This window comes from Vulpes vulpes, chromosome X, assembly GCF_048418805.1.
Source record: "Vulpes vulpes isolate BD-2025 chromosome X, VulVul3, whole genome shotgun sequence".
Taxonomy (NCBI): Eukaryota; Metazoa; Chordata; class Mammalia; order Carnivora; family Canidae; genus Vulpes; species Vulpes vulpes.
The window spans coordinates 4863479-4886159 of record NC_132796.1 but is presented as its reverse complement, the minus strand read 5'-3'; the positions used below and the strand labels follow the sequence as shown (position 1 = coordinate 4886159).

Sequence of the window (22681 nt, the reverse complement as noted above, 5' to 3'; positions counted from 1 at the left end):
CTCACGCAGGGGGACCTGGGGGACCTTCCCCGGGGCTCTGCGACTGCTCCAGGCTGGCTTACGGGGCCTACACAGGGGACGTCGGCCGCACGGCCACCACCCAAAGCACCACCATCTCTCGACTCTACACCAAAGGAAGCCACAGGCCGAGTGCTGCGGGCCTGCCGTGTGGCACGGGCGTCTTTACCACCATCCCGTTTCACACAGAAAATCACCTGAGAAGCTCAGACAGGGAAGGCAAGCAGCGCTGGGTCGGCGGCCCGAGGCGCCTGACGATGTGGCCGCTGCCCACAGCCACGGCCCGGCCTCTCCGATTACGCTTCCGTTGAAAAGGCTACTCAGGAACGGGGAAGGCACCGCCAGACGCGGAAAGCGCTAGGCAGGCCTCTCTCCACAAGCCGGCACGTGCACCCCGCCTTCCCCGCCAGCGGCACCGCCCCGACGGTGGGGAGAGGAAGATAAACCACTTCCGGGAGACACGCAAGCGCTTCCGGGGCGCGCGCGGCGTGGGAGGGTCGTTCAGGGTCACCGACCTCACCGGGGAGGGGCCAGCCCCCAGGTGGCGCTACGACGCGCAGGCGGACGGACACGCATCGCTGCGTATGGAGGACAGCAGCACTGGACACGAAAGTGTTGCCCCTTACCCGCGCCCGGGGACGCCGGGGTCAAGCGTCCGAGGGTGCGCCGCCATGTTGAGTCCAGGGGGTTTAAATGGGGTGGGCGGGGCCCAGGGATGCCTGCGTCGCATGGTGACGTCGCAGCCCTGCGCGGGTAGGCCCGCCCGGACCCCTCCCGCGAGACCTTCCAGTCGGCGAGCGCGGGCCGGCCCTGGGGGGCGGGGCCTTGTTGAGTGACGGCTCCGCTGAAGGGGGTTCAGCATGGAAGTGCCTGGAGCCTGCATTGGTAGGCGGGGCGCGGGCCGGGCGCGGGGCGGGCTCTGGCGGCTCCCCCGGGGTGGGCGGGTCGGAGCAAGCCCCCAGCGCCGGGCTGGAGCGGCGGCGCCCCCGCCCTGCGCCCCCAGGCGTCCGGCTGGGGCTGCTTCCTGCGCTCCGAGCTCCGCCGCTCCACACCCACCCCGGCTGCAGAAAGGAGGCGTGCCGCGGCCGGGGCTCCTCCCTGCACACAGCGGAGGTCTTCGGCCCCCAAACTCGAGGCCCGGGCGGCCCGTGTGCCTGCCCTGGAGGCTCCGGAGGAGGCAGGGAGGAGGCCCGAGGACCTCCAGGTGTGCAGCTTTGTGGCCTCACGATTCCCCGCACCTGGTGACACGCAGCCCACTGAGGCTTCGGAAACGCGCTTCTGTCCTGAGATCGGTCACAAGTCAGCCGGGACTGTGCCTGACCGTCCTTGCAGCCTTCAATTGCCCTTGCCTCTCGCGGCCTTCATGTATCTTGAGAAACTAGGCAATGAAATAAATATTTCACTGTTGAATGATGGCTCGTTGCATTATGCAAGAATCCTGGGCATCCTGTTTTTGTCTTTTGGAACTAAATATATATATATAATATCCATATATATGGATGCTTGCAGTGCAAGTGTGGGGCAGGCGAGCAGGGACTTGAAATGCGGTGATGCACTTGCAAAGGAGACCACGTGTGTCCTTTCTGTGGAATGTGCTAGTGCCCAGCCATTTTACCTTCCACAATAGTAGCCCCCCCCCCCCCCCCCAAGAGGTTAAAAAAGTCAGGAAAAAAGGCAATTGTAATTTACTGATCTGCTTCTACCCGGGGCACATCAGATTGTAGATAGCATAATCCAGGAGATAAATACATATGAAATGTTGGCACTTTTCATAAGTAATAAAACTACATGGGGCCAAGGGGAGAGGGAAGAAAAGTTTTTGTGAAAAATTTAGGTACTTTTATTGACTTTTATTGACAATATTATGTTCAGCACAGAGAATTATACGTTAAAACCGTCTTGGAACGATGAGACATGGGACAACACACCAATGTGTAAAGAACTATACCAACTTACACCATTTTTGTTTTTTTGTGTGTGTCCTCAATTTCGCAGCTAGAATGAAGCACATCAACTTGTCGTTTGCGGCCTGCGGGTTTCTGGGCATTTACCACTTGGGGGCAGCATCCGCACTTTGTAGACATGGCAAAAAGCTCCTGAAGGATGTCAAGGCCTTTGCAGGGGCTTCTGCGGGATCCTTGGTGGCTTCTGTCCTGCTAACGGCACCAGAAAAACTAGAGGTAATGAAGTAGTAACTAGGCTGCGTTCCTTGTTAAGAAATCAACACTGAGCGGCAGGCATGAACGTTGGCTCTACTAAGTTAACTGCAGACGAATAATCCTTTTCCTGGGTAACAGGAAAGGTCAAGACTTTTTTTTTTTTTTTAATTTAATTATTACGGATTTCTGCTCTGGATTTGGGGAAGATTATGTTGGATGACAGTGAGGCAAGGAAATCAAATGCCTCTTTTTACTCTTGAGTGTCTATTTAGTCATAAAATTCTGGCTCTGTTTCTTTCAAGCAAAGGCTATTTCTTCTTTATCTGATCATGAGAACACAGGGTCTGTTTTCAAGGCCTGGGAAATGGGGCCGATAATGCTTTGCTCCCTCCCATTTACAAACAGGTGTATAAAGGAAAATTGGGCCAATGGTTTCTGCTAAGTGGAAGGCTGCAGAGATTGTTTGTTTTTGATTCTCACAGATAAAAAATTCTGAATTCCAGGCGGTTTATCCAGAAGTAATGAGAATAAGCCTTCATTGGGTATTTCATTTAATGCAGTCTATGTCATAAAAAGGTTTTCCATTTCTAGACAGCAATCGTACATTTCCTGACTTTAAGAACTGTCTTCTGTAGGTGCAGAATGGCATATGCATTCATTACTTACATACTCTGGTGGCTCTGAACAACAATTGAATAATAATTAGCATACTCAGGCCCCAAAATAAATTTAAGTCACGTTTAAAACGTCAAAACTAGGACGCCTGGGTGACTCAGTGGGTGAGCATCTGCCTTTAGCTCAGGGCATAATTCCGGGGTCCTGGGATCGAGTCCTGCATTGGGCTTCCTGCAGGGAGCCATCTTCTCCCTCTGCCTATGTCTCTGCCTCCCTCTCTGTGTCTCACATGAGTAAATTAAAAAAAAAAATCTTCTAAAAATAATAAATAAAATGTCAAAACTATAAAATCATAAACATCCAGAATCTTGTTCTCACCATCGAGGATGAGCTCCGTATGAAAGAGAAACAGGATTTGAGGCCAGTTGTATGGGAATCCACTTATGTTTTCCTCCTGTTTTTGTACGGTTGCTTTATTGGAAATGCAAGAAGGGAAGAGTGCTGTGAACGGATTGCATGGAGTGAGCACCTGAAGGCAGTGAACACATACGTAACGTGTGAGCACTACCCCCCCCCCCCCCCCCCACACACACACACACTAGCAGAATCCTATGGTTTGGACTGCAAGCCAGCTCCTTTCCAGAACTCTCAAGAGGCTGGGGACTCCTAAGGGGTTGTTTCCTCCTCCTCCGTGTCACCTTTTTCTTTCAGGGAGGCAGATCCTCAGCTTTGCAATTGAATAGACTTGGTTTTAATTCCTCAGATTGGGCAGCCCAGGTGGCTCAGCGGTTTAGCACCGCCTGCAGCCCAGGGTGTGATCCTGGAGACCCTGGATGGAGTCCCTCGTCAGGCTCCCTGCATGAAGCCTGCTTCTGTCTCTGCCTCTCTCTCTCTCTCCTCACTGTACATTCTCATGAATAAATAAATAAAATCTTTAAAAATAAATAAATAAATCCTCAGATTGAGGAATGCATAAAATGTCATGTAAAATTGACTTTATTTGGAAATTCTGCCCTAATACAGCCACTTCACTGAAATTCTGTGATGTTCACACACTGACACTTGATCTGAATTTGAGACGTGAGATCATTATTTCAAGCTAGATTACATGTTCTTGTGTATTTTTTCGATGAACCCTATTGTACCGTCTAGTGGTGTTGGTATGATGGCATTGGTTGTAGGTGGGTAAAGGGGCAGGACTTCCTGGGTGCTCACATTGGAAGGTGCAGAATGATTCTCTCTATTGACGTAGAGCATCCTCATTTTTCGTTTGTCAAAACAAATTCTCAGCCATTTGATGTAAGTTTATTTCCTTTTGTTTTAGAGTTTGGAATACACTACTTGTAGGATTGCTTTGAGGTTTTGAGCAAACTGTTTTCTACTTATTCACATCCATGTTAGCTCAGCTCTTGCTGATGGTTCCTCGAGCTTTGTGGTGTTGTGACAAATACGTGAGTAATTAATCTAGTTCTGAGCTTTTATGCATGTATAATTAAGAGGAGCACCTGATGCCTGGTGTATTTTAGGTGGTAGGCAAATTTAGACGCCCATACGTAAGAGCTCAGTGCTGCAGCCTTTTTTCAGCCCATAAGTTGCAAGGCACAGTGTTAGATATAGTGGGGAACGCAGAGATGAGTAAGTCCTTGCCTAATAAGTTTCCAGTCTGATCATGGGAGTGTGTGTATGGTGTGTGTGTGTGCATGTGTGTGTCTGTAACTAAAATTAATACAAGAAAGTAGGCCAAGTGGGCAGTCTGGCTTAGTAGAAGGAGCACATAGTTTGGGGGCTGCCCCTTACAGCAGCTTCCTGACAGCAGGCTGCATCCGTTCTCTGCCTACAAACCACCCACCTCACAGACACAGATCAGATTGTCTTATTCCCCCTACCTTCCCCTCCCAGCCCCAGGGCTCTGTTTTGACTTAGGATCGGATCCAGATTTCTCAGCATGTCTCCTGAGATCCCCCCACCCCGCACGCCCCCCCCCCCCCCACCTCTCATGACTTAGTCCTCTCCTGGCTCAATGATGATGGCTTTGAGGTCAGTACCCCTCGCTGGCTTGTGCTCACAGTTGTCCCTGCCAGTCTTTCTCACCTACCTCCATGTCCTGTCCAGCTCCTACTCACATTTTCTGTCTCACCCAAAAGTCACGTTGGAGGGAAGCCGTGGCTGACACCCACTATATCAGTTTTTTGTGGCTGCTACCATAAATGACCATAAACTTAGTGACTTAAAACAACACATTTTTATTCTCTTAGATTTCTGGAGGTCATAATTCTGGAAAAATCAAATTGTCCGCAGGGCCAAGCTCCCTCTGGAGGCTCTGGAGAATGTGTTTCCTTGCCTTTCACAGTTTGTGCAGGCAGCCTGCATTCCTGAGCTTAGAGCCCCTCCCTCCATCTTTGAGACATAAGCACAGCATCTTTTTTTTTTTTTTTAAGACTTTATTTATCCATGAGAGACACAGAGACATAGGTAGAGGGAGAAGCAGGCTCCATGCAGGAAGCCTGATGTGGGACTCGAACCAGGGACCCCGGGATCACAGCCTGAGCCAAAGACAGACACGCAACTGCTGAGCCACCCGGGTGTCCCAAGCACAGCATCTTCAAATGTCTCTCTCTAACGCTGACATTTCTACCTCCCTCTTTCACTTATACAGATCCTTGTGATTACACTGGACTCCCCTAGATAATCCAGGATAACTGCCCCATCTCAAAATCTTTAATTTATTCACATCTGTAAAATCTCTTTCGTTGTATAAGGAAACATTCACGGAGTCCAGAGGCTAGAATGTGGGATCTTTCGGGGTGGAAGGCTTGGTTCTTCCTGCTTACCACACTGTCGTGGCACTCTCCTAGTTCTCGGGGATTTATGCACTGAGGCAGTCCTAAATCCCATGAGGGCACGGGCTCTTTGTCTCTCATTCTACCTGAATCCCAGTGCCTAAGACCCTGTAGAGGTTGCTTAATGCATGATTTAATAAAGAAAAGATCAGCCTGGGTTCAGATCCTGACTCTGGAGTTATTTTGATGAGATAACTGGGAAAGATGTCCAATCTTTCCAAATCTCAGTTTTTTTACTTGTCAAGTGGGGTATTGTATCCACCTTGCATGGTTATGTGACCACGAGCTAACAGAAGCTGCATCTGTAGATCCCAGCATGTTAGATGCTCCCCTCTCCTTACCACTCAGGACTCTTACAAAATACCAATGCCTAGGGACACCTGGGTGGCGCAATGCTTGAGTGTCTGCCTTCGGCTCAGGGCGTGATCCCAGGATCTGGGATCGAGTCCTGCATTGGGCTCCCTGTATGGAGGCGGCTTCTCCCCCTGCCTATGTCTCTGCCACTCTATGTGTCTTTTATGAATAAATAAATAAATCTTAAAAAAAAAATCCAATGCCCAACAGTGATCTCCAAAGACAAACAGCACTCATCACGATGCCTCCCTGGTCATTGGTGTTGCTGTGAGTAATCAGTAGTATTGCAATCGCACTACCTCAGAGGCCACAGACTTGGGATGGGAGAGGAGGTCAGCCATGTTGGAGAAATGTGTAGAACAATGTGCTAATAAATGAGAATCAAAATTGAGCTTTCGAGGATTTCCCAGATGTGGGCAAAGCCATTTGAGGTGGTTTAGAAAGAAAAGAAAGGGGAAAAAAGTTTGGATTTGGGAGAACACATAGCTTGCCTGGGAGCTAAGACCCGAGGGTGAAGGGGGCCAGGTGTGGTGTGCTTGCTAAGGCAATACACCTGTAAAGGAAAGGAGCACCTGAAATCTAAGGGTTGGGTTTATAAGATCTAGGGTCCAGGTGCCTTGTGTGGTGGCCACAGAATGCTGGAAAAAGAAGGAATTTTTTCTTTCTTTACAAATCATAGGTTCACGTACTCATTTTCTTTTTCAGGAGTGTAATGAATTTACCTACAAGTTTGCTGAAGAAATCCGAAGGCAGTCTTTTGGGGCAGTTACACCTGGATATGATTTCATGGCCCGATTGAGGTATATACGTGTATATAGAACATTTCCACCAACGCATGTGAAGACGGAGTGTTGAGGATGCTCTGTATAAACCGCGGCACGCTCAGCTCAGCGTTCTCCCTATTAAGATATCTACAAGGCATTCAATAATTGAAGGTGAATAACGCAGGTTACTTTTTCTTCCTTAGAAGCGGAATGGAGTTGATTCTTCCTCCCAACGCCCATGAGCTGGCCCACAACCGACTGCATGTATCTATCACCAACACCAAAACCAGAGAAAATTACCTGGTCTCCAGTTTTTCCTCCAGGGAGGACCTCATTAAGGTAACCCAGGTAACATGCATGTCATATTTGAGGAATTCATCCAGGGCTGACTTAATTCCTTCTCACAGGCGAACGTCATCACGTTCTTTAGAGCCAGGGTTTCACATCAAGCCTGATAGATGATGAGTGCTCGCTAAATGATGTGATTGATGAATGGGTGAACCAGTGTCCCTCAGTGGCCACCTCAGAGGCTCCAGAGACCCCCACGCTGCTTCTGTGCTTTTCTCATGATCGTCAGCACACCCGTATTCAGGTCACCGACGCGGCTGGATAGCATCACAGTACTAAGTTCCCTGAGTGACATAGCAGGTATCTCCTGGTTCACATAAGACTTTGTACATGTGCAGCCTTTTTCAGTTCTCTGCAGGTAGGACAGGTGTGATTACTGCCCTGTTATTGTTTTTTTGTTTTTTTTGTTTTTGTTTTTTTTAAGCAGAGGAGAAATAGGTGGAGAGATTTTACGTGACATGCTCAAGGTCATACCGGCTGCCCGTGGGAATGCATTCTGGACCCCAGGTCTCTTGACTTTCCAACGTAATGTTCCAGTTCATTCTCCCATTTTGTTTTCATGCTTTCCTATCCAGACACATTTGAAAGTTGCTCGGTTGCGAATTTATTATCTCTGGGAAATACTTTGGCTAGAGTTGCAAATAACAGTGTGCTTGCTAAGGTAATACATCAAATACTTGTAAATTGGAAAGAGTGCTCTTTTCCTACAAAAGCCGGGCAATTTTTTCTCTGGTTTCCCTTTGGTGGGAATTATGGCCAGCTTCAGATAATATGGAGAAAGTGTGTTTGGATACAGCAGGGGGAGATGGATTGAGAGGAACTGGTAAAAGTTCTGCTTGAATTACATGATAAATGCATTGATTTTTACTATCGAGTCTTACTGTTCAAGTTTTACTGTGTGAATGATATAATTTGAAATACCTAATGAAATGTTGAACTGACAAGTAAAATTACTTTGTGACTTAATAGATTAGAATATTTTTACTTGGTGTGCTGACTATGCCAGTCTTGCCCTTACACATTAATAGTCTGTCTTAGAAAAAGAAGTATTAGAAATATTTTCCTATAATCTTATGGAGACTTGCAAAATATAAAGGGAGGAACTGGTCAGTCCATGCCTGAATTGTCACAACCTGCTGATGTCAACACAGATACAAGGAGCTGCCAGTGTGCCGGAAGACCTCTTCTGGTTGGAACGGCAGCAGGACTGTGTTCCCTTTTGTCAGAAGACAGGAGCCACGCATTGCAGTTATGACCTGCTCATTGCATCCGTCCTTGGCTACTCTTATCTACAGTAGCAGAGCCCCTGGTATTTCCTGTCTCCTCTCCTAACTTACCGATCACTGTTCCCGATCCCATATTTTACTGCTTTACTTAGTTTTTATTGTCACTCTTTCTTCAGTAGAATGTAAGCTTCAAGCGGGCAGGGGTTGCTCTGTTTTGTCCACTGTGATAGTCCCATTGCCTGGCAAAGGGCCAGCTCCAACATATGTGGTCAGTCAGTGAATATGAACACGTAAATGACCTGAGGTGGCATCTGTTACAATGGCTTCATTGAAAACAAAAGAAGGGCTGCCTGGGTGACTTGCTGGGTTGAGCGTTCGAATTTGGCATGGGTCTTGATCTCAAGGCTGTGAGTTAAGGCCCTACATTAGGCTCCATGCTCAGCATGGAGCCTAATTAAAAAAACAAAAACAAGGGGATCCCCAGGTGGCTCAGCGGTTTAGGGCCTGCCTTTGGCCCAGGGCATGGCCCTGGGGTCTCGAGATCGAGTCCCACATCAGGCTCCCTGTATGGAGCCTGCTTCTCCCTCTGCTTGTGTCTCTGCCTCTCTGTGTATGTGTGTTTGTGTGTCTCATGAATAAAAAAATAAAATTAAAACAAAAACAACAAAAGAAGAAAGCATCTGGATCCTATGTTTAGTGACCTTTACAAAATAAGTTAGCTGGTCAGTGGCCCAGCTGGACTACGGTCCAGATGTCCAACATTGTGCTTGATTACATCACATGCTGGATAAACTTATCCCCCTCTCAATTTCTTTTATATGGCAATGTGGTTGGCTGAATAATGGCCTCCAAAGACGTCCACACCCTAATCTCTAGCACCTGTGGATATGTTACCTCCCATGGCAAAAAGGATTTTGTAGATATAATTGAGGTAAAGATCTTAAAATGGGGAGATGATCCTGGATTGTCTGGGTGGATCCAAACAAAGTACCTAAGTTCTTAAAAATGGCGGTCTTCCTTGGGGGCCGTTGTTCTTTATGAGCTGTAGAGCCCTCGTGCAAGTAGAGCATAGAGGCAGGAGGGCCCTGTGGGCTGCTTCACTGACAGCCAGCAAAGCAAAGAGGACTTCAGTCCTGCAACCAATGGAAATGAATTCTCCCAGTGTCTGAGTGAGAGGAAACATTTTCCCCTACACCCTCCCAGAAGGAATGCGGCCCTACCAACACCTGGGTTTTAGCTGCACAACAGATTCTAATCTCAAGACCACATGGTAAAAGATTGGTGTTATTTTAAGCCTCTATGTTTGTAGTAATTTGTTACAGCAGCAATAGCAAACTACTGCAGTAAGTAAACATGATTTTTTTTCAATTTCCTTTGTTTTAGATAATAACTATTCAGAGAATTGGTGTAATTACTTGAGTTCATTGAACAGAAGAGAAATAGTTGACACAAAATGTGTAATATCTTGTAAGGAGAATAATTGAATAATTAACATTTATCCTAGGTTATACAAGAAGCATTTTAAATATTTAGCAGAATGCTCTAACCTTTTTCCGACCTAAAAATAGGAAGGATGGATAGTTCCTTGATGGCAGATAGTGGCTATGAAATGTCTGAAGTCCATGCCTGGAATACTCAAGAAGCATTTAGTTCAACAGTAAGACCAGGTAGAGACTAGAAGAGGGAAGAAGAAAAGGCATGGAGGGGAAAGAAAGCAAACCCACTCCTGGTGCATCATCAGCTTCTGTGCTCTGAGTAACCAAGAGACCAGTGGTGTAGTGTCGTATGGAGCGCCACGCGGCAGGATGGCTGTTCACTGCCCAGTGCAGTGGGGAGGGTGAGGAAGCTGCCTGCTGGTGCTTCCATGTCCCTCAAGAGGAGATGGGAGGCCTCCTAAAGCCAAGAGGGGAAGCAGCCCCAACCCCACGGTGCACACTCCAGTCTCCTGGGAGCTCTGCACACCTGGCTCTGAACACAGCGTTGGGCTTACTTCCCAGTGTTTATAAATTCTGGAGATGACACAGAGAGACTAAAGCTGCAACCAGAGGTAGAGTACGTTAGGTATCAATTGGTAGCTAGTGAAGGAATCTGGGAGTACTAAATACTAGGGATTTCAAACTACAATGTTGCATTTTATACCCATTTTATCATTAACTTATTTATTCTCTTACTGACTGGTGTTCTTAATGGTTTTTTTTTTTTTTTTAATGCTGAGCTTATTAGCCACCAGCTGACTGCACCTTTTATTTTTATTTTTTTAAGATTTTATTTATTCATGAGAGGCACAGAGAGAGAGGCAGAGACACAGGCAGAGGGAGAAGCAGACTCCATGCAGGGAGCCCGATGTGGGACTCGATCCTGGGACTCCAGGATCATGCCCTGGGCCGAAGGCAGATGCTCAACCACTGAGCCACCCAGGCTTCCCTGACTGCACCTTTTATTACAAACTGGATGTCTTTGTATTCTAAAGTGTGTGTGTATATGTCTATGTATGTCAAGTCCTCTGTGTGTATGTGTGTGTGTGCATGCAGACATGTGTGTGGTCTTTTGGAATATTGCATGTCTTATGTGCATCTCCCCGTGTTCATATCTAGGCCTCTCATTTCCTGACACTGTCCCTGGGGACTAGTTAGATTTGAGTCTCAGTTTGTCCAGTTGTGAAATGGACATAAGTCAATCTGTGTTAAAATGGAGAACAAATGTATAAAGCAAGACAAGCGTGTTTTCGGCAGGAAAGCCCCGTATGCCTGTTGATTACAGCCAGTATTCAGTAAATAGTAAACAAGTCAGATTGTAAGCCACACACGTTACTGGTCAGCATGCCTGTAGGAAGTGTCACAGCCTTCTTTCTGTGGTGTCGGAATCACCCTTTCTTGCACATTTTATTATTTTCCCCCTTGTCATTCATATTCAAGAACAGTGTACTAACCTACACCTACAGTATCTCAGGAAGTGGATTACTACCCTGTTTTGCATATGATCTTAGACCTCTTCATCATTGGCTTTTGTTTTTGTGTGATGACTCATAAATTGTATTCATTCACTTTGCTTCTAGTTGCATGAAAGATGATTGTTTCATTTGCTATCTGCAATGATAGCTGAATATTTTCTAAGAACCTATGTTGGCCAATTAAGTGGTCCAAAGATCCCAATTAGGGTTGAATTTCCATCGTATCCTGAATCTTCTGCCCACGGTGACTTAACTCTATGCTATGGTCTGAATGTCTCTAGCACCCCACACTGAATTCATAGTCAGTCCCAAATCCCTGATGTGATGGCATCAGGAGGTGGACCTTTGAGAGTGAGATCATGAAGTAGAACCCTCATAATGGGACTAGTCCCCTGATAAAACAGACCCCAGCCAGCCAGCTCAGCCTATCTGCTTTGTGAGAACACAGCGAGAAGCAGGCTCTCAGCAGGCACTGAATCTGTCCGCACCATGACTGGACATGCCAGCCTCCAAAAATGTGAGAAGTCAGTTTCTGTTGTTTAGAAGCCACCCAGCCTGTGAAATTTTGCTGTAGCATCAGAAATGGTCTAGGGCAGGAAATTGGGCCTGACATGTGGGGGAGTGTCTATAACAAATACTTAGACATGTGGCTAAGAAGCAGCTCTGGAAGGGAGTAATGGACAGAGGGTGGGAGAGCATAAAAGTACACGTTAGAAAGAGCCCACATTGCTGTGAGTGGACCTTTAAAGGCTTGGACAAGAAAGAGATGAACTGGAGACAGAGCTGTCATCTTCTCAGTGACTCCCTAAGGGGCACCATGAGCAGAAAGGTGGTAGGACTACAGACAGTAAAGCCATTCTGATGAGGTCTCAGACAGAAACAAGGACGTAGTCTTGGAGGGAGGAAAGGCCCTCCTTGCTCTGTGGTAGCAAAGAACTTGGCTAAACTGTGTTCTTCTCCCAGTGTTTTCTGGAAGGAATAACTTGTGAGAGATAAAAATGGGTATTTGATGAGGCCTCATTCTAAGCAGAGTGCTGGAGGAGCTGCCTGGTTTCTCTTGACTGCTTATATAAAATGCAAGACGAGAGAAATGGCTTAAAGATGGAATCACTTATCAAAAGCCAGGTAGAGCTTAAAGATTTGGACCATTCTCAGCCTGTCCTTATTGAAAAGAGTGGCAGCGTCTTTAGAACAGAACTGGAAGGTGTGGCCAAACAGCCATCTCAAGAGGATGTTGTCAGCCATGTAAAGAAGCCAGGACTATTGTCCAAGACGGAGGAAGTATGACCCCTGAGGCATTGCACGGATGCTCAGGGCTGCCTCTTTCCTGAGAAGCCTAGAGTACAAGGGTGAGTGCAGGCACAGCCTCCCCTCTCACTTGGCATTCACCCCACTCAGAGCCATGGGAGTGGGGTCACTGTAAAGACCCTAGACAAAGAGGAAAGCCATAGGGAGCCTCTGGCAGAAGACTCAGGACAACCAACACAGAGGTGGAGCCCAGCCCCTGCCCAGCAGAAGTGTAGGGGCAGGACCCTGCCACCATGGGCCTGCAGGACACAACATCAAGCCAAGGAGGATTGTCATCAAGCGTAAGGTCTCATGGAATTTGCTCCATTGGGTTTCAGACTTGGCTCCAAACGTGTTACCTCTTTGCACTTTCCTATTTCTCCCTTTTGGAATGGGAAGGTCTATCCTGTGCCTTCTCACCGCATATTTTGGAAGCACATTGTGTCATGATTTCACAGGTTCACAGCTGGAGAGCAGATTGCCTCAGGATGAATGGTACCTCGAGTCTCACCCATAGCTGATTTAGATATTGAGGTGAGACTTCAAACTTTCAACTCTGAGTTGATAGAACAACTTAAGACTTTTTTGGCTATTGGGAGGGATTGAATGTATTTTGCATGCAAGAAGGATGTGAGTTTGGGGGAGCCAGAGGTGGAATGCTATATTTTATGTTTTGAACGAACCAAAATTCAGGTTGAACCAAGCCCCCATGAGATGGTATTAGCAGGTAGGACCATTGGGAGTGATTAAGTTATGAAGGGAGAACCTCGTGAATGGGAATAGTGCCCTTACAATGTGACCTCAGAGCCCCTTCTGCCATAAGAGGACACAGTGAGAAGATGGCTGTCCATGAATCAGGAAGTGAGCTCTCACCAGACACCAGATCTGCCTATGCCATGTTCACGCATTTGCAGTCCCCAGAACTGTGATAAATGTTGTTTATAAGTCACCCAGTTTATAGTATTTGGTTATAGCAGCCTGATCCTCAGGGTTGTTGTTGGTGGCTTCCCCCGACCCCCATTCCCTGTATGCCACTACAGGACAGACATGTGGCCTTCAGATATTATTTTGCCCAGACTTTACTTGTGTGGTGTATGCTCCTCCTTCCCAGGCATGACAGAGGCCAAGACAGGGAGACACATGTGATATATGGTACCATACCAGTAGGACATGACCCCCAGAGGGAAAATCCCTTTATGTAGTTAAACCAGAGCCCAAGAGGCCCCCTCCTCCAGATGCCTCACTTTTGGTTTTCATCAAGTGAGATATCGGAGAGATTTCATTTTGGATGCCACACTCTTTTGTGGGGTGAGTTGAGGGGTGGATGAAAATGTTCCCTTGGAGGATAAAATCCAGTGATCATTTGTGCCTGTGGGTTGGTTACTTTCAACACCAAATGGAGATCGTTTTATGCAAAGGCAGATGGTACTTTGGTAATGGAAGAGCCTGGTGCTTGTCTGCGGTGGAGTGTGGATGGGATGGTTGGCACAACTTCTCAGTGCCTTGGTTTCTTTGCAAGTTGGCATCCACACTTTCCCACCTACCCCACAAATTACTTCAGAGATCAGGTATATAATGTGTGTGGAAGTGCTTCCTCAGGTGCTCCTGAGAGCTTACCATCTCTTTTGTTGACTCTCTTTCATGTGTGCTATGGTCTGTAGCAACTCCTTCACTTGGGAGCTCCTTTACACAGGTATCCCCTGAACTCTAGGGCTAGTTTTCTTCACAAGGAAACACACAATCAGGAAATCCAAGCACATTTTAATATCAGCCTTCAGCAAACTGTGATTAGGGAGGCAAATTCTTTGTTTATAAGGAAGCCCTATGTCACTTCCACAGCTGAGCAGAAATGGTTTTGAAAGTAACTGTGCCATGGAGTGGTAGTGTCTGCCACTTGTCTGAATTAGTACCAGTTATTGAATTCTTCGTCTTTAAAACTGATGGACATGTGTGGTCTGAGCTGGTCTTTTGACCCAGTGGAATGCTCGTGAATATGTATTCCCAGGAGGGCTGTTTCCCGTGTCCCTCTTGGGAAAAGCCAGCCAGTCTCTGTTGCTACGGTGTCCTATATTTCTGCACACATAGCAAGAATGCTCTTATAGCAAGATCTTCTCACATTTAGCCTTCTGAAGGTGAAATAAGGCCTGAATTTAAGATTGGTCATTATCTTGGGAAGACTGGGGAAGATAAATTTGAATCTGTCTTTGAATTTCAACTACACCAGCAGGTTCTGAATAAACAGCCAGATCCTCATTAAACTCCACAGCAAACTTTAGGCATAAATGAAACTTGTTGGGAATTTATTCTCTAAGGAAGCCGGGCCACATAATTTTCTAAACACCCCTTTTCTATAAAATGTGAAATGAAAAGAGCTAGTCAGAACGTGGATTGAATATGCACTTGGCAATGTTTTGTACAATTGCTGCAGGAAGTAACTAACTTTTATTTTTATCATTGTATATTTAGTAAAAACGAGATAAAAACAGATCAATGTTTAAACCTACATTCATTGCTTAAAGTGCTGGGCTCTGTGACAGGCCATGAATGGCAAGACCCTGATTTCTGCATCAGTATTGCCAACCATGGTGTCACTGATATTGGGGTCTGGTCCTTCTCTGAGGTGGTATATCCTGTGCACTATAGGATGTTTACAGGGATCCCTGGACTCTACCCACCAGATGCCAGTTGTATTCAACCCCCCCCCCCCCACACACACACAGACACACGTGAGACACACAACAGTCTCCAGACATCACTCAGTGTCCCCAGGAAACAAAGACACCCCTTCCCCTCTCCTGTTGAGAACCCCTGTTCTACATGTATTGAGACTTACTGGTGAGAAGAATCTCAGTGGGAAAACAATGAGACAGCGTGGAAGGACACGTTCACACTTACTATCTTCTCAAGTGGCCGGAGTCTGCCAGTGTTGGTCTCTTTCCTTAGAAAATCCTCTCTGCTGGCAATAAAATGGCCACAGGCAGGCTAAGAAAAGCCACTTATTCTCATCCGTGGAAGCTAATTTTCCCCACTAAACGTAGGTTGATATACAAATCAGCAGTGCATATAAAGGGAAAAAGTGCAGTATGAGAGGATAAATACATTGATTTGGAAGAGTGACAGGTATTTTCCCGTCCAATGCGCTCTTCGAATCAGTTAGGAGGATTTGTACTGTTCTTATCTGTAGGAAGGTAATTGAATAGCATTTTTCAACCAAACACTGCAAGAATTCCAAGCATTAACTCGTGAACTTCACATTGTACTCTGACACGGGGGAAGAAAACCCCACATAATTCCGATTCTTATGGAAGTGGTCTGTTCGGCGGTGGGTTTTTTTGTTTGTTTGTTTGTTTGTTTGTTTGTTTGTTTGGCTTTTGGGGTTTTTTGTTTGTTTTTTTGCAGGGCAGATATAATTGTGCAGCATAATGCAATAAATCGTTATAGTTACAAAGTGTCTTTGCTTCTTTAAAGAGCATTAAGTACTGCAATCTCACAATATGTGTGCCATCCACAAAGAGCTCCAGTTATTGCTACAGTATCATGTTGCATTTTGCCAAATAACTGCATTAAATAGCCACAGTGTGCCTGCAAAACATACCTAGAGTCTGTAATTTTTTTTTTTTAAGGGAGTAGCCAATTGATGACAGAGCCAAATTTAGTTAGGGGGAATGCAACAGCCTTTCTCTGAAAAACACCCAACTGCTGATGTATTGGGTTCTAAAGGGTGGGTTTCTATCCTGTAGTCCCCGACTAGCATGTGAAATAATGTCACTCCTGCTTTGCCACTTTGTGCACTGGGTGTGCCTAATGTCACGGCACACTATTCTATCAAGCTGCACCTTTCAAAAGTAATGCCTGAGTATATGCCTGTCTACACTCGCTCTTCTTTGTAGATGGTTATCAAAATCTCATGCAAGATTGCCATTGTACTTTGGTTTGATGCCCTGCTATCCATATCTTGAAGGTTTTTCTTTTTTAAGATTTTATTTATTTGAGAGAGAGGAGAGAAAGAGCATGAGCAGTGGGGAAGGGCAGAGGGAGAGGGAGAAGCAGACTCCCAATGTGGGACTCCATCCTAACACCCTGGGATCATGACCTCAGCTCAATACAGATGCTTAACTGATTGAGCCACCCAGGTGTCCTTATGTGTTTCCATTTTTAATACCTGTATTTTCATTTTGCACTGGGCACACAAAATATGGAGCTGGTTCTGGCACAGAGCACCAGCACGGGACAACAGAGGTGCGTGACATGTCATTGCCTTCCTTCTTTCCTGCTGGAGTCCTTGGATTGTGCTACTATACCACTGAGTTTGCTTCCACACCAATCTGACACCCCAGGTGTTCCTGGGCCACCTGTCTGGAGCCCATTGCTGTGAGGGTGGTTAGAACCAGGACCTCTCCCCTTGTACTCCACAAGCCCCCAGAACATGGGGAAATCCTCATTTCTCCTGTCGTTCAGAATGGTGGGGAAGCATCAGGGGTCTTCATTCCTACCTCAGAGAAGGCTAAGTAACAACAGGTATCTGTCAAGCATCAGCTCTGGGAAGGACTGACTGACCTTGCCGGACACACAGACCCTTTCCCTTCAGCAGCTCTGGGCACAGAGGAGCCAGGAGGCACGTTTTGAGGAGGAAGCAGTGCATTAGGAAAGCCTGTGCCAACTTCTAGGTACACATGTAGAAATAAATGGGTTCCAGCTGTGTCAGGTTGAAGCCCAGAGAGGCCTTTTCCTACAGAAAGTGCATTTTGCTGGTGACCAGATCTATTATTTATTCATAGTTGAGAATAAATGGGCCTTTGACTGCTCACCTCAGAAAACATACCTATATTATTGTTTCTTTTGGGGGGAAATGCCCTCTGAGTTCTAAATAATTCTACATAGGTGATTTACAAATCAGTTTTGGGGCCATAATCCATTTCTGAATAATATATGGTCCCCCCCACGGAGTCTCATGAAATGTTTCACAACAAATAGCTGTAGCATCTTCGCTTACTAGTTGAAAGATGATAGCTTAAATATTCAGCATCTACTGCTGTGTCTTTCCAAATAGAACAGTAGTGATTTGGAAACTATACTCGAAAATAAAACATGTATATGTCAGAAAAGTTCCCAATGCCCAGCTTCTTCTGTTGGAAGAAATGGCAATATTTTAAATGACAGTCTTTTTTGCCTTTTTCAAAGGAAGATAAAGGATAATTGGTGTCCCTACCTGCCACTGTCTCATTATATATCCAGACCATGTTGCTAGCACAGGAAATGTGTCGCTCTGCTTAACAACATCCTGGTGACAAATCAGAACACCTCCAAGTTGCAGGCTAGTGTCCCCTGTAATAACCAGAAGGGAGTGCTCCCCTAAAAGATAATAGTACAACTTTATTTTTACTTTTTTAAAGAAAACTCTACAACCAACAGGGGGCTCAGATTCATGACCCCAAAATCAAGAGTCACAGGCTCAGGACACCTGGGTCGCTCAGTGGGTTAAGAGCCTGCCTTCAGCTCAGGTCATGATCTCAGGGTCCTGGGATCAAGTCCCACACCAATGGGCTCTCTGCTCAGTGGGGAGTCTGTTTCTCCTTCTCCCTCTGCCTGCCACTCCCCTGTTTGTGCATGCTCGCTCTCTCTCTCTGACAAGTAAATGAATAAAGTCTAAAAAAGAAAAAAGTCACAGGCTCTACATTCTGAGCCAGCCAGGTGCCCCAAGGATGCAACTGTAGAATGATTTTTACAGTATATGATAGAGTATTGTAAATAATTTATGAGTACATACTCAAGAATTTAGACTTACCTGGAGTTTTAATGTAATGACTTGGCTGTCTACAATTAAAATCCCAATTTTACTTAAGTAAAGTCAGCTAAGTCACAGAATATTGAATTGTTCATATCTCTTTAGGGTCTTTTCAGATATTAAAAGTATTATCTTCTATTTAACTGGATCCTGTGTGCACTTGAGCTATACAGGACTGACTTAATTTTTTATACTAACCATTGTTAGTTTTTGAAAACTTTTTATAGTAGATAAATTAATTTTGTGGAACATGTGCTAATGCCTATGTTAATGAGCTGTTTCTTTATTGTGTTCATCTAGGTTCTCTTGGCCAGCAGCTTCGTGCCCATTTATGCAGGGCTGAAACCAGTGGAATACCAAGGGCAGGTAACTTTCTCTTAACTGATGAATTATTAGGAATTCCCGTATTAATATGTTTCCTTTGAAGGATCCAGTTTTGTAATTATTCTGGTGTCTCCAAAGCAGTTTATATGATTTTTTCCCATAGTTTTGTTTGTAACAGAAACAAAACAAAACAAAACCAAGTACAGAGGCCTTGGTGTCTTATTGTCAAGATCTTGAGATTCAGAATTAACGGGATACTCCTTTTTTTAAAACTTCATTCAGGAGCACCTGGGTGGCTCAATGGTTGAGCGTCTGTCTTCGGCTCAGGGCATGATCCTGGGGTTCTGGAATCAAGTCCCACTCCAGGCTCCCTACAGGGAGCCTGTTTTTCCCTCTGCCTATGTCTCTGCCTGTGTCTCTCATGAATAAATAAATAAAAATCTAAAAAACATAAAAATAAAAACTTCATTTTGTTAAAAAAAAAGTTAGACTTAAAAATAATAAAGTCCTCTTTGCAGCTCCTTTTATTTTTATTTTTTTAAAGATTTTATTTACTAATGAGAGACACAGAGAGAGAGAGAGAGAGGCAGAGACACAGGCAGAGGAAGAAGCAGGCTCCACACAGGGAGCCTGACGTGGGACTCGATCCCGGGTCTCCAGGATCACACCCTGGGCCGAAGGCAGGCGCTAAACTGCTGAGCCACCCAGGGGTCCCCTGCAGCTCCTTTTATAAGCAGAAGTGTGTTTTCAGGTGGGAAAAGGCATCAAGGCGCCCACACACCTGGCCCTGACCAACCAAAGCTGGCACTCCTCCCTCTATCCCCAACACAGGAGTCCCTTCCCAGGCAGCGAGCCCTTCTTCTCTCAGGCCCTTCACTTACCGGAGTGTTTGTCAAACAGTCTGCATTCCAGGAAAGCTCCCTTCACTTGGGGCTGACACTCAAGGCAGGAGGCAGGCTCTGGGAGACAAACTTAGAGGTGACCACCCACCTGCAGTCTGCTCCCAGTCAGCACTATGGGAAGGTATTTTTTTAAAAAAAGATTTTATTTATTAGCACATATGAGTGTACATGAGTGGGGGGTCTGAAGGGCAGAAGGAGAAGCAGACTCCCTGCTGAGCAGGGAGCTTGATCCAGGGCTTAATCCCCCAGGACCCCGGGCTCATGACCCAAGCGAAAATCAAGAGTCAGACACTCAACCATCTAAGCCACCCAGGCGCCCCTATGAGAACGTATTTTAGCCAGCTCCTTTCTGCGTTCTGTACCGTGGTTGCATTAAATGTTCATCATCCTACCCTCTCCAGCTCCTGCACAGAGATACACACTTTATAATCGAATATGGTATCTATTTAACACGCACCAGAGATACGCATTTTATAATCAAATAGGCTACCTTTAACACATACCAAATATATACATTTTATCATCAAATACACTATTTAACACATATCAGAGATACAGATTTTATAATCAAATACACTAACAGCTTAAGACATACCAGAGGTATACATTTTATAATCAAATACAGTATCTACTTAACACATACCAGAGATATGTATTTGTAATCAAATATAGCATCTATTTGACATATAACAGAAATATGCATTTTATAATCAAATATGCTGTCTACTTAACACATAACAGTAATCTGTATTTATGATCAAATACAGCATCTATTTAACACATACTGAAGATTCATACTGTAGAGTCAAACACAGCATCTATTTAACACCCAAGATCAAGCACATACTCCTGGATGAAGAGATGTGATTCGTTTTACTTGTTTCATATATACATAGTATGTATTTAGCCTTTGATAGGTACATGAAAAATGTTTAATATCTGTCATTCATTCATTCATTCATTCACTCACCGTGAGGGCCCAGCATGGTACCTGAACAGAGAGAACTGATTTTTACAAATCTCTTACCTTATATGATTGGGAACCTGTCTGAGTTCTGATCTTGCAAATCCTCACAGTCTTATTTCTTTGGTCTCTCCTGGCCTTTGCAGTCGTTTGCTGGGCTTCCTGTATAATTCTGGGTCCAGACTGGTTGGCCCCCAGATGGCTGCCTAAAGGGACAGACAAGGAGAACAAGGGACAGAGAGGTCACGTACGTGGAAAAGCCATGTAGATACCAAGATGCAGATCCCAAGAGTGACAGCTGTTCTGACATGAACTCTATTAGCCATATGCATACAGTACATATGGAAGGCTATCTTTCTGACTGGTTAGAAACAAAATACACACTTTTTTAAGAGCAACATAAAATTATTTAAACATTAGCTCATGGAAAGCATTTTTTAAAAAGATTTTATTTATTCATGAGAGACAGAGAGAGAGAGAGAGAGAGGCAGAGACACAGGCAGAGGGAGAAGCAGGCTCCGTGCAGGGAGCCCAATGTGGGACTCGACCTGGGACTCCAGGATCACGCCCTGGGCTGACGGCAGGCGCTAAACTGCTGAGCCACCCAGGGATCCCCACATTTTTTTTCCTATTGTTGATACTGTATCTCAGAACTAGCAGGTATTTAGCCCCCAAGAAAGTGTGAGCTGTGTTGTCATCTAAAATTTTATTTGGGGCACCTGGGTGGTTCCGTGGTTGAGCATCTGCCTCGGGCTCAGGTCATGATCCTGGGGTCCGGGGATCGAGTCCTGCATCAGGCACTCTGCCTGTGTCTCTGCCTCTCTTTGTGTGTCTCTCATGAATAAATAAATAAAATATTTAAAAATAAAATATTTTAAAGTAAGTTAAAAACCTTTCCCTCTTACTGTAGGAGTAAAAGTTAATATTTATTTTTAGGTGTAAATCTTGAATAAAGGTGCTATCGAAATGAATTCTTAGGAACTTTAACTTTATAATGATCTGAAATGTAATGATTTTACTTCAAAGCTTGAGTTTATAATATACAGTGATAGAAATGGCTAAATGGGAAAAAATGGTAAGACGCTTTAGAGATTATATATTATGAAAGGGGACATTGGGAATCCAGAGTCACCAGAATTGCCAGTGTGGTCAATTATTAAGAGGTAGCAGGTAGGATGTAGATACAGTGTGTGACAGTAAGGAGGTGGGAACTTCAGAGAGGATGGAATCAAGGTGACAACAGAGCTGAGCCCCAGAACCCACTCCAATCCAAGACTGTGGACACTTTCCTGTTGAAACATTAGTAACAGTAGAAAAATGTGCCGGTGGCAGAGGCTTCTAGTTTTCTTGCACCATGAACTTTTCTTTGCTTCCTTACAACAGAGTTAGAGTTGTTAGCTGGACCCGGTGCAGTGTGTCTAACAGGCCACATTTCCTGACTTCCCTTGTAGGTAGGTATGGCTACACATTTAAGTGCTGACCCCTGAGATACCAACTGAATTACAGTGGGACTTACCTTTCATTATTTCCTGCTGCCCAGAGCTTAGATGTGATGACTGGACTGTAGCAGGTGTTGTGGATCATGAGGTCACAAATCACAACCTGGGGTTGGACACAGAATGAGCTGACCCTGAATGATTTGAGGAGGCCCCCCCCTTACCACTCCACTCTGCATTTTCCTTCTCCCACAAAAGAAATTAAAACCAGTGCTGTGATTGTTTTTCTGTCACCTACAACAGAATGCTCTCATCTGTTGCGCGGATCCCTACCTGGTGTTTTACAGATGAGGATATTTGGATGCAGAGATGTTCATTGACTTCACTGAGGCCACCTAGCTAGTAAGGGGGCAGCTTCTCCAGGATGACCTCCAGTGTGTGTGTCTCTGCTGCGCCTCTTGCTCCACTTTGCTTAGTGCGTTCCTTTTATAAAAAAAAAAAAAAAAAAAAAATCTCCCCTGGCTTATTTCTCCCCATCCCCATTCCCACTTCTTGGATTTGTGCCCTGACAGCTAAGAATGGTTAAAAGGGTCAGATGTTCTCAGCTGAATTCCCCATTATATGGGAATGTGGAAGCAGAGCCACAGCTAAACAGCAGGAAATGCAGCCCCAGAGCTGTGAGAAGATGGGGACCATCACCGAGTCCCTT

The 22681-nt window shown here is 45.4% G+C and overlaps 1 protein-coding gene across 9 annotated transcripts in view; it reads left to right on the top strand.

The window, feature by feature from the left end:
• Positions 1-492: 492 nt before the first annotated feature.
• The window catches only part of PNPLA4 (patatin like domain 4, phospholipase and triacylglycerol lipase), a 123529-nt gene continuing 101340 nt past the window's right edge, over positions 493-22681 (top strand). For 3 of the 9 annotated variants that reach the window (XM_072743469.1, XM_072743468.1, XM_026015281.2), the window contains exons 1-5: positions 717-903; positions 2014-2198; positions 6692-6786; positions 6954-7089; positions 18647-18712. In XM_072743469.1, the coding sequence (XP_072599570.1) occupies positions 879-903; positions 2014-2198; positions 6692-6786; positions 6954-7089; positions 18647-18712 (507 nt within the window). In that variant the 5' untranslated portion in view covers positions 717-878. Of the gene's footprint in view, positions 680-716; positions 904-988; positions 1223-2013; positions 2199-4116; positions 4244-6691; positions 6787-6953; positions 7099-18646; positions 18713-22681 lie in introns of those variants that run through there. The other 6 variants (XM_026015283.2, XM_026015280.2, XM_072743467.1 and 3 more) reach the window with 5 other exon arrangements.